The sequence below is a fragment of the Mustela putorius genome, unplaced genomic scaffold (assembly GCF_011764305.1).
Source record: "Mustela putorius furo isolate JIRA1106 unplaced genomic scaffold, ASM1176430v1.1 tig00003834_pilon_pilon_pilon, whole genome shotgun sequence".
In the NCBI taxonomy this organism is placed as follows: Eukaryota; Metazoa; Chordata; class Mammalia; order Carnivora; family Mustelidae; genus Mustela; species Mustela putorius.
In genome coordinates, this window is record NW_025421987.1 from 109,262,487 (window position 1) to 109,274,989 (window position 12,503).

Consider the following 12,503-nt stretch of genomic DNA (forward strand, 5'->3'; position numbering starts at 1 on the left):
CGTTCCTCTTCAAGGACATAACTTTGTGGCAGTCAGTGAAATTTCTCTTCAGTATATATAGGGAAAAACTTATGTTCACAATAATTAAATAGGATGTTGGAGCGTTGGAATGGGAAAGAAAGAGAGAGGGAGGAAGGAAAGAAAGTAGTGGGAGGAAGGGAGGAGAGGAGAGAGAAAATAAGGAAGGAAGGAAGGGAGGGAAGTGGAAGAAAAATGCAGAGCAAGAGTGGAGAGCTTTGTGAAAGACCATTGGGAGAGAAGGTTGGGTGCCATCTGCCATGAGTGAGGGGCATTGTCAGATTGGAAAAGGCTTGGCTTTGGCATGGAGCTGGCAGCTAAGTTTGGAGGGACCAGTTGGGGAGTGGGTGTGTAATGCTGAAGAACATCCATCACCTTGTGAAAGAAGTGTACTTGAACCTAGTATGGTGCTGAGTACCAAGGGGAAACCTACTGAATATTTGTGGAGAAGGGAAGGAAGAGAGGGATTACCCCCACTTTATAGATGAAGAAATTCCCCAGCCCTGACGCTGTGTGAGGTTGAGGAAGCCACTGCCATTTTTCTAAGAAATCTACAAGGAAACAGATTTCCATGAGGAGGATATTGAATTTCATGCCTGGGAGAATCTTCCAGTGTCCTCACAGGTCCAGTCCTCCTAAAAGAAGGAGAAGAGTGTTGGTGGCCTTGGGGGGGATGCCCGTAGCCCAGGCCTGCATGATTCAAAGTATTATCACGTGGAGATGGGAAGGGGGACTGCAGTGCTTATTGTGACTGCTGTTTCCGAGAGTTCAGAATCAGAGGCTGTGTCTTTCCTCTTACAGAGTCTCCCCCATTCTTTCCCCTTTTTGATTCTGAATTCTGATGTGGCAGGTAAGAGGGAGGAAAGCGGAGGATGGACTTCCACACTTGGGGCAGAAAATCTGATTCTGGGCCTCTTTCCTGGAGCTTGCTGGCTGTTGGCATCTTGAGATGGTGGGCCAGGGTTAAGAAAGGGAAGCTGGGGGGCACCTGGGTGGCTCAATGGGTTAAGCCTCTGCCTTCGGCTCAGGTCATGATCCCAGTATCCTGGGATCGAGCTCCACATCGGGGTCTCTGCTCTGCGGGGAGCCTGCTTTCTCCTCTCTCTCTCTCTGCCTGCCTCTCTGCCTACTTGTGATCTCTGCCTGTCAAATAAATAAGTAAAATCTTAAAGATAAAAAATAAAGGGAAGCTGAGAAGATGTCTTCATTCAGGACAACATTCTTCTCTGTGCTATCACATAAAAGGAAGAGAAGTGGATTTTTAGGGAGTCTTAGAAACTTGGAATATGATTATATTGACTAGCCAACAAATCTGTAAGATTTCACACAAGCCATGCACTTAATATAGAGCTGGATTACAGTTTGCGCTAATTGATTAATTTTATTTCACAAACTAAGAATTTTATTATGCAAATGTATGCAAATCATATAGAAAAATTGCCTTCTTAGCCAAGCACACCAGCACCTGTTGGGGTTTCTCATTGTTTCTTTGGTTTTATTTGTTTGTTTCACTGGAACTGTGCCACTGGGGTAGAAAGTGAAATAATAAGTAATTCAGGATTTGAAGTTGTTGAACAATATCCTGAAAGGTGATTAGAAGGCTTTCTCCTTTGACAAATACCATGGTGACTGGTGTGTCTTTTTTCCTCTTTCTTGCCTGACACAGAATGAAGAAGATGAGCAACATTTACGAGTCTGCTGCCAATACGCTGGGAATCTTTAACAGCCCCTGCCTGACCAAAGTTGAGCTGCGTGTGGCCTGCAAAGGCATTTCTGACAGAGATGCTCTTTCCAAACCAGACCCCTGTGTCATCCTCAAGATGCAGTCCCACGGGCAGTGGTTTGAGGTAGGCATGTCCAAGGAAATGGACAGAAGCATGGCTGGGGGCATCGACTCAGAAATGTTTTTGCATTTCCTGTCTTTGGATGGTTTGTTTTGATGAGACAGAATATTCTTGAAATGATTACGATCACATTTCTGCTTGTATCGTGATGTTTGGATGCGGTGGTTTTAAAGCCCTGGGTATTTTGACATTTACCCTTACTCTGTGTGCTCACTGTGGGTGTAGTAACCCTGGGAAGGGTGAAGAGGATTGCCTTGTAGAGGCCACATCTTACAACATTTATTTTTGGAAATGAAAACTTACTATTAACTACATTCTCCTGGGGGCTCACCAAGGGTCTGGCACCGTTTTAAGTACTGTATGTAAAATAACTAAGTTGGTCCTCACGACAATCCTCTGAGGAACAGAGACAGATGAGGAAACACTGAAAGGTAAAGGATTTGCCCAAGATCATTCAGCTTGTGAACGGAAAACCCAACATTTACACACAGGCTGTTGGGCTCCAGAGCTTGAACTCTGAATTGCTATTTTATCCTTATGGTGAGTGCCAGTGTGTGTGCTCTTGGTGGTTTGTGTGGAGATATTGCAGGTTGAATTCTGCCCTTGCCTTTTGCACATTGATTTAAACATCAAAACAGATCAGATGAAGACTAGGTTTTTTCTGTTTTGTTTTTGTTTTTATTTTCATTTTTTGTTTGCTTTTGGGTGTCTCGTTGAGTGAGCAAAACTCTGTTCTGAGGTGGATGGTGGGATTAGGAGGAGCAGGAGCAGCTGATGGAGAAGTATTATCACTTCAAAGGGCATGAGGTACTGGAATTTGGAGAAGGGATTTGAAGCCATGCTGAGCAGAGCAGTAGTAGAGAGCCACCTGTTTTGCGTCCTGACAGCAAACTCCTCAAGTCTTCAATACTTCTCCCACCTGTTTGCAAATAGCTGGAAGATGCTGTTCTAGGGGGTCAGCTCTTCCATACCACAGAAGAAAGGAGGCTCCAGAGGCCTGAGAGGCAGTGTGTTTGGTGGGTGAGTAGATGAAATTCAGGTCAAGGCAACTTGCTTGGGGCAATGCGTCATCATAGGTCTTTAACTTCAGACTTATTTAGGGCTTATATTGTAAACATTAAACAGCATTCACAGGTATCTTAATGTGTAATATATTTTTTTTCTTCCAAATAGTCTCACTGACTTTGTTGACGTGTGTTTTATTGTTTTTTATTTTTTATGTTTTATTTATCAGAGTGAAATGGCAGCTTGCATTAGAAGAAAATCACTCCTTGAAAATAAGAGGAAAGAAATTAGAAAGAATTAATCTCCTAATGCCCCCTTTACCTAAGTCAACTATTATTTGTATATAGGTCTTTTCCTTCTGGAGTTCATATTTTTACCTGATTCTTAACATGCATATAAAATTTTATTCCCTCATTTTATGACCTAGTAGTATATTTTTCTATATTGCTGTGCTATTCATGATTATAATTTTTAAATTTGCATAGTATCCCACCACATGAATTTATTTATAATTTTCTTGCTTTTTCACGTGGAAGTTGCTTCCAAAAATACCCTATTTTAAACTGCGGTGGACGTCTTTGTGCATAAGACTTCTCCCTACTATTTGAATGAGTTCCTAGGAAACATTGTTGAAGTAGAAGAGCAGATACAAAGGATAGGAAACTCTGGGGGCTTTTGGTACATATCGTCATGTTGTTTTTCGAGAGTGCTCTATTAAGTGTTACTCAAAGTGTGGTTTGCGTATAACTACCAGCTCATAAACGCTTTGTACCGGTGCACAGATAAGAAACTGGTGCCCCCGATGTAAATTGATTCACTGCTTCCTTCATTTAAAAAGTCTTACTCTTTAAAAAAGTTAAACGTCCAGCATATGAAGTGATATAGGCTGATTTATAATCTTGGCACTTTGAGAAACACTTCCGTAATATACTTTACACTCTTTTTTAACGATGTATATTCAGGATGCAGTTAGCCAGGTAGCTAATGAAGGACTTAGTTCAGGGAATTAGTAATGAAGGAGTTGGAAATGCTGAGGGATTAAATAGCGACAGTGTGGGAACCCAGGCATCAATGACAGGAGTCATTGTAACATACTTTGCTTAGGGTGTGCTAAGTAACATACTTTGCTTAGGGTGTGCTAGTAGAGAGCTGAGGCCAGCTTGTATAGGCTTGTAAAAGCTGACTCTTAAGTATTTGGGAACTTTGCAGGCAGTTTTGATGTGGGTATCCCTACCACATACATTGGCTGACATTTCAAATCAGGGCTTACCTCCCACCCAAAGCCAACTGTTCCATATGTATCAACAGACCACTGGGTGAGAGGGGCCAAAGAAGGAGACGGTAGTACCAGAACCAAACAGCCATCTAGCACAAACTGGATCCATGGAAGGGGATGCCTATCTGGTAGGAGTGAAAGATGGAGATGAGGATGATGCTAGAATGCTGCCTGAAAGGGAGGTGAGGATAGCCTAGCATCTGCCTGCCTCTTGCTCTCGTGCACTGATCGAACCATGATGGAAGTCCATTGACAAGGTTTGCAGGGAAAGAGTATAAAATGCTCTTGAGAGCAAAGAAGCAAATGACCAACACGGAAACTTTTGACAACTCACAGTGGCTTGAATAATCATTCTCCCTCTCAGCAAGTAAAGCATATTTATTTACTGCTAACACCTTCTTTTCAATACAAATTCATCAAGTGGTCTTATGCTAGGCGTTAGAAACACACCTGTGTCACAAATTAAAAACATCCGACAGTCTATTTAAAGCATATGGCTACTACTATCTATGTTCACTTGGCAAACGTGGACAGTGCACTGGCATGACATTTATTGATGCATGCATTTTCCTGCGTCTACCCCTTACAACGTGTCTGGATTTACAGAGAGATTCCTATGTACACTGCTACAGAATTGAGAGAAAGCCTTGCAGAAGAAAATTCACGTTGGCTCTGCCCATGTCTTCTTGGTGGGGAAATCTGGTAATTGCCTCAGTGAAGAAAAAAGAGAGAGCGAGACGAAACTATTTGGATAATGAAGAGATTGTTGGGGGGTGGGTGCTATGTCCAGGTGAGAGGGAAAAGCAGGGTGAGCTTATCTTTCAGAGGGAATTTTAAAAGTTTGGCGAAGAGACTCTATAGATCAGTACTGTCCGATAGAATTCCCTGGATTAATAGAAATGTTCTTCATCTGTGCTGTCCAGGGAGATAGTCACTAGCCCCTGAAAGGTAGCTAGTGTAACTGAGGAACAAAAATTATTAAGATAATTAATTTCAGTTAATTGAAGTTATTTGAAATGTAGATAGCCAGCCTGGTTCCAGAGTCTCTAATGTGCTAGAGAATTTGGCTGGGTTGGAGAGAAGAAAGGTAATCTGTAAAAATGTTAAGAAGGCTCTTAATTTTACAACTCAAATGGTTTTTGGGGAGATGTAAATACCGATTGACATTTCCTTTTTATTACTTGTGATTGCTGGCCTGTGCTTTTGTAATGGACTTGCAGCGAGGAGAGGGTCCCATTTTGCCCTGGTTTATAGCTCAGGTATTACTGGTTAGTTAGAACTGCCTTTAGATGGCCTTCTCATATGGAGAGGACTATTGGCTTTTTAGATGGCTCTAGCCTGTTAGCCCTGGAAGAGAACATTGGCCTCTAAAGTGAGCATGAAACTGTAAACCTGATTTTTAGACTCAAAAAGATCTGTAATTCTGACCTTCTGTGTTCCTAGTAGTATTAAGCGCCAGTGAGGATAAATCTATGTTTTTGACATATTGGAAATCAATTGGTCTGTAATGCACAAGAGACTGTTGCTCTTCTCGGACCAGCAGAGTTTGAGATGAATATCTGATGAGTGAGAAGACGGAGAGGATCCTTTTGTCTCCTCCCAAAATATGGAGATGGGATGGTGTTCTCGTTGGGTGAAACTTTCAGTATTTCTTTAGTGGTCATGATTTTCACTGTCAGAAAGGAAGGAAAGGATACTTGTAGGTTGGAAATGCATTAGAAACTGAGAGTTTCAGACTTAACATTTAATTTCCCTAATTTGGACTCATACCCCTTTAAAAAAATCCTCCCCACACCATCTCCTGGCCACATGACAGCAATAGTATATGGTATAGCAGAGTGTAATGGCATATAGACCACATTTCATTTTCCGATGAAGAGTGGAAATAATTTCCTCCTACCTTCCGGTGAATACTGATGTGTTCATTAACTTTTGGAACTAAACATCATAGCCAAGTGGGAAAAATTAACACTTCTCAGGGATTCAAAAGACAAGGTCCCTTGTGATCTAAAGACTTTTGTTCAGTTTCCTTGAGCATATGCTGTATCCCCTGGGTACATTGGGTGTCCTCCGTGAGGCAGAGCTAAGCCCGCAATGCCATGACCCTTGGCAGAAATCCTATAAATGGCATGTACTTATCTTCATTGGAAAATGCTGAATTATTCCCACGCTGTTAAGATGTTGCTCCAATCACCTTTAATTCCATTTTTACATTTAGGGTTTTGGTTTTGTTGTTGTTGCTGTTGTTTCAATTCTCCATAATGGAAATCTTATTATCTTAAAAAGCCTTGTTAAGGAAACTTACTACATTTAATTTTAATACACAGTTCTTGAGTTTCTCCATAGGAAGCTCTAAGTAATTCTGAGAGCTAATTACTATTGGATCAATTCCATATGAAAACATGTTATATGAATCATGTGCTTTGGTAGATTGTTGGTAATAATAGCAATTGGTAGTAGTAATTAGTGTGGTTATATCTGAGAGTTATCAGTGGACTCTGATGCAATCTATTATTACTTACACTGATATATCCATATGTTGTATTCACAAAGGCGATCTACCTATATTATTTCATTTGCTTCTTAGAATAGTTTCATGAAAAGGTGTTACAGACATTGAAATTAATTCCAAGACTTATTGGGTGTCATGAAAGAACATGGTTTGTACCCCTCAAAGACCTCAGAGTCTCATGGAGGAACTCAATCTGTCTTACAGGTTCAGATGGTCATATGACCTTGAGAAAGAGGGCTCAAAACAAATGAACTCTTCCTTTCCCTGGACATGTGGTGGGCAGATGGTTTATGGCATCTCAGCCTATCTATAACCAATCTTGTGGGTGGACCCGCACTTGTGGTTCTTATGATGACTGTAAGATGTCTTTCAGCAATAACATCAGGGAACTTTGAAAAAATAAAGGTTTATTATTTACAGGACCTGGAAATTAGCTAGCATACCTGGGGCCACAAAGTGAGGTCTTGGGTAGAATGAAAGGGAGGGAGTGTGCACACAGACCTAGGGTTCTGATTTTATTGGGGTGGAGGGTAGGGACCTAGAGTTTGGCAGGCTCACTTTTTACTGATGAATTTAAAATGTAAGAACGGGAATTTAAAGTGCAGGAAGGATAAAGCAAGGGGCGCAAATGGTCAGTTTTCAAAATCAATCCAGAATTTCTGAAACAAAAGAACATCTGTATAGGAAGGTAGCCTGGCTTTTTATGAAGTCCTGTGGCTGACTATGTGTGTATTTGAGATAGTCCTCTTTGAGATGGATGCCTCTTTGAAAGCCTCAACAAGGGGCACCTGGGTGGCTCAGCCAGTTACGTGTTTGCCTTCCACTCAGGTCATGATCCCAGGGTCCACAGATCGAGCCCATGTCTGGCTGCCTGCTTGGTTGGAAGCCTGCTTCTCTCTCTCCCTCTGCCTGCAGCTTCCCCTGCTTTTGCTTTCTCTCTCTCTCTCCCTCTGTGTCATTAAAAAACAAAGTTTTCTGAAAGCCTCAACAATGGAAGCTTAAATCAGGCACCTGTTTTGCCAAAAAAACAAAAACAAAGCAAAGCAAAACAACCATCAGAATTTATTTTACAGCAGACCATCTCAAGGGTGCATAGGCTACTTTTATGTGGAGTGGGGATAAAAATACATTGCTCTTTCATCTCTCCTTATTTTCCATCCTTTCTGCCCACTCCCAGCCCACCCAGATGTTGGGTATGGTTGTCCTATGATGTGACGTCCCTGCTAACAGCATACAAGGGGAACTATGAGTCCATGGTGGTGAGCTTGCCCACTCCCAAATGAATGGGATGTGAACTTTTTCAGAAGTTCACTTTTGGCTGGAGGGCTCACAGAAGAATTCTGTGGACTAATAAGTCTTTTTCATGCTTGGGACAGTAGAGAGTCATCACTCTTTTGTGTAGGAACCAGGAAGATGAAGCCCAAAATAGTAGTTTTACCTGTAACCTGTAACAGAGATGATCAATTTTCTATTGCTCCAGAATGCTAGAATTTTATGAAAATGGGTCAAATACAAACATTTGGGTGATGACAAAATAAAATAGCTATCTATATATGTTGATACCAGCTAGGAAATGTGCCATTTTACATATATTCTTTCTAATCCTCACAATCACCCTGGAAGGGAGACTTTAATAACCAGGTAAGGAAACTGAGGCTGAGCAGAATTAATGAATCACCCCAGGCCATACAGCTAGTAAATTGTAAAGTTGGAATCTGGTTGAATCAATCTATATTTTTTTCATCTTACCAGAGTTTATAAACTTGAACCTGAAGTCTTCTGTCTAGTCCCATACATACTTTGTTTGGCCTTTATGGTGTTCAAGCAAGTCGGTACCATTTGACAAAACCTAAAGCTCAGGATATTTTTTCATAAAACTCCAGATTTCTGGTTTCTGTGAGTAATCAGAAAACCTGGCAACATGGAATCTTTACACTTTGTATAGCAGCGAGCTGGACGTGGGTAGCCCCTACCCATATCCAGACTATGAGTTTGTCCTGGTGCTTCCTGCTGGCTGGCTTGACCCACACACTTGGCCTACTAGCGTGGCCCCTGGGGGTATTTGAGTTTAGGCTACACTCCTGCACTTCCCTGGGCTTGGTCTCTGAAACATATTTAACCTCTCAACTATGGACAGAGACAAGAGCTGAGAAATGAAAAATTAAGTCAATTAAAGCATTCCTTCTGGATATCACAAACAACCTCCTTTCTCGAAAGATTTTCTGTTCACACTTCGCTGACTTGCAGCGTTTCAGTGGCTAACACCTAGCATGACAGGTGATAAAAAACACCAGTTTTCTTCAGTTGTTCACAACGTTTTCCCTGTGGTTTCGCATCAAACTCCCATTTGGGAAAACTTGGATGCTGCTTTCTACCTCCCCCTTAACACGTCCTTAATAAGAATAATTTTTTTCCTTTAAAAAGGTGATATTAGGAACCTTACTTGAAGCACTGTATAGAAAACAAAATGAAACAGTAGAATCAAAAAATATTTCCCCCCTGCTACCCAAGGTCCCATCCCTTTGACCAGAGACTGCAGTTGCCTGAAGGGCGCTCTGTAAGTGATGCCCTTGAGTAAAGCAAAAGAAGGAAACTGCATTTCATAAGATGCTAAGAGGCTTTCTTATCAGTGACATCTCAAAATTGTCAATGCCATGATGTCTGAGAGTGGAATCGCATACGATGGGAAATTGGGGCTGCCAATGCGGAAAGAACAATTTGAACTGAAATCTTATGTTGACTATTAATTCCTTTAAGTGTTTGGAGATGATTTGTCATCTGGAAGGATAATGACTGGCCTCCCGAAGAGAGGAAAGTGCCATGACATGGGCTTCATTGCCTCCTTAGCTTGAGGAACTGGTAAGCCACACTCTGGACATTCAGATGGAGCATTGGTCAACGTGGTTTTTATAAGGTATCTTGAGTCTCATGATAAGTATTTGGAAGATGAAATTGCAGTTCAAGGAAAGAGCTTCAGGAAGCATTTCTGATTTAGAGCCCTCTGCCTCTAGCTTAAACCACCTTCAGCATCTCCAAGGAGATGTTTTCAACATGGTTCCTGGGTTCCTATTTTAATGATTAACTAGACTCACTGCTGATAATCATCTCCTTAAGAAAATCCTATTTCCTTTGTAATTTCAATCCATTTACTCTTTTTTCTTAACTGTAATGGTGGTTTATTAATGATGATACCTTAAAATATGTTGAGAGTATTTATATGCTGTATCACGTAATCTCCGAAGGACTTTATGTGTGTCATTGTATATAATTACCAAGACAACCTTACAGTTTGGGCTCCATGTGTGTTTTATAGAGAGGCACAGAAGAATTAAGTAATTTGGGTCACCCAAGTGGTAAATGGAAGAGCCATAACAAATTGAACCCAGACTCACTGACTCCAGAAATTATGTCACTACTGTCTTTCACTACCCTTCTCCGAGAATGAGTACCATTCTCCAAGTGTCTACCATGTGCCATGTCTTTACATGCATATTCATATAATCCTCATGACATGACAGTGTTAGAAGATGGAGGCTGTCCTTACCCATTTTACGGGTAAGGAAACTGACATGTAGGAAAGTACATGTCCAAGTTCACAAGAAGAAGTCTTTGTATCTCCAGTGCCCATGCCATGACTCTGTGCCTCTCTCATCCTGGCCTCTGTGGAGGTGGAGTAACCCCATATAATGCTACTGATCATTCAAAATGAATATGTTTGGGGTACCTCATGGCTTAGTCGGTTGAGTGACTCTTGATTTCAGCTCAGGTCATGGTCTCAGGGTCCAGAAATTGAACCCTGCCTCAGGCTCCTTGCTCAGTGTGGAGTCTGCTTGAGATTCTCCCTCTCCCTCTTCTTAGGCCCTTCCTCCCCACTCATGTGCACTCTAAATGAATGAATGAATGAATGAATGAATGAATAAATAAATAAAATCTTTTAAAAATAAGATGAACATGTTTTCCTCTTCTCAGAGAATCCAATAATTCATTTAAAACTGTTTGCATTTTTTCAAAAAACAAATTAAGTTTGTTTTGGTAAATACTTGAAACATTCTCCTCATCCCCCAAGTTATATGATTTTAGCCTGACTTCCTAAATGTTCCCAGTGGTGCATGGCATAGGGGTCCTGAGCTCAGGCTCTTGAGCCAGACTATCTAGATTGAAGTCCTAGCCTAGCCATCGTTAGCTATGCCAAGGGCAAACTACTCAAACCATTTTGTGTCTCAGTTTCACCTATAAAATGGGTATCCTAATGGTACCTACCTGCCATTAGAGGGATTACATGATTCAGTGCTTATAGAATGCTTACAATAGCACCTGATGCAATAGAGTTAGTACTCAATAAGTGCTATGATTATGGACCATTAGTCATTTTTCGAGAATTAGTTTCTAAATAAGGATGTGTTATTTGGTCCTCAAATTTTCTGAGGACTGATGCAATTAAAAGAGAATGGGACTAGAGGCAGAGCAGTAGAGACATATCTGGAGGTCACTGGAGAAGTAAATACTGGGACACAAAAGCTGCGACCATTTTATTATATTTATTTATTTATTTGACAGGCAGAGATTACAAGTAGGCAGAGAGGCAGGCAGAGAGAGAGAGAGGAGGAAGCAGGCTCCCCACTGAGCAGAGAGCCCGATGCGGGGCTCGATCCCAGGACCCTGGGATCATGACCTGAGCTGAAGGCAGAGGCTTTAACCCACTGAGCCACCCAGGTGCCCCCATTTTATTATTTTTTATCCCTAGTGTCTACCACAATTTCTGACACAATAGATGCTTGTCGTTCAGTAAATAGAGGGATTTCATTTCCATGCTCCTTTCCCCCATGTTCACCTCCAAAGACCCTTGGATTTTTGAGGAGCATCGAGTTCTTATTCAGGAGAGTAAGAAAGAACTCAGCTTGTTAGAACTCACCTATACCATTAGGCTTATTCTTTTTACATGGAAGTGGGATTATTGGTGCCTGAGGAAAGAAGTTTGATTTAAAAGGATTTTCTTTATGTGTTTGTATGTCAACTGTACAGGCAGCGTTGTGACAGTGTTGAATGGAGTCTTGAGATGAGGCCTGAAGGACATTTCCAGCTATTCAGGGATGAGGACAATGGAGTAGTTTATTTCCAGGCTCTGCTCATCTGTTTCCTTCCTCACATCTTTTGGGTTGTAAACTTCTTTCGGTTCCTCTTCTTTTCTCCTCTCCCCTTTTCTTCCTCTGAGGAGAGTGAAGTGGAGAGGGCCAGGGAGAACTGTATCTGTGATTAGTGTTGGAGAACGGGGTCTCCCTTTGTCTTCTCTCCTCCACTCCAGGCTCCCTCTAGATTTATCCTCCTCCTGAACAATACGGGAAACAGTAAGTTATGTGAAAACACAGCTTCCTTCCACCTCGTTTTGTCCTCTGTGTGCTTCAAAATCTACCTGAGTATAGATGAGGTAGCAAGTTTTTCTTGTTGGCTTCCAGGAATTAATTTTTTTTAAAGGTTTTTATTTATGTATCTGACAGAGAGAGCGAGAGACAGTGAGAGAGGGAACATAAGCAGGGGAAGCCAGAGAGGGAGAAGCAGGCTTCCTGCTGAGCAGAGAGTTCGATGTGGGTCTCAATCCCAGGACACTGGGATCATGACCTGAGCCAAAGAGAGATGCTTCATGACTGAGCCACCCAGGCACCCTAAATGTTTTTTGTTTTTTTTTTAAAGCCATAAAAATTCTTGGAATGAGATTGAAGTTCTTCAGTGCCTTTATTTGAGCCTTAGGACACAAATAATTCTGAACTTCCCCTTTCTGAGTCACTGCACTGTTTGTTTTGAAGACTTATAAATAATGTTCAGGAGAGGTGGGGCTCGCTATTTTGGAGGT

At 41.5% G+C, this 12,503-nt stretch overlaps 1 protein-coding gene across 1 annotated transcript in view; it reads left to right on the plus strand.

Annotated features, from left to right (window-relative positions):
* The window catches only part of CPNE4 (copine 4), a 484,610-nt gene that overhangs the window by 139,703 nt on the left and 332,404 nt on the right, over window positions 1–12,503 (plus strand). The window contains exon 2 of the mRNA XM_004762506.3: window positions 1,685–1,865. Within this exon, the coding sequence (XP_004762563.1) occupies window positions 1,686–1,865 (180 nt within the window). The 5' untranslated portion in view covers window position 1,685. The remainder of the gene's footprint in view (window positions 1–1,684; window positions 1,866–12,503) is intronic.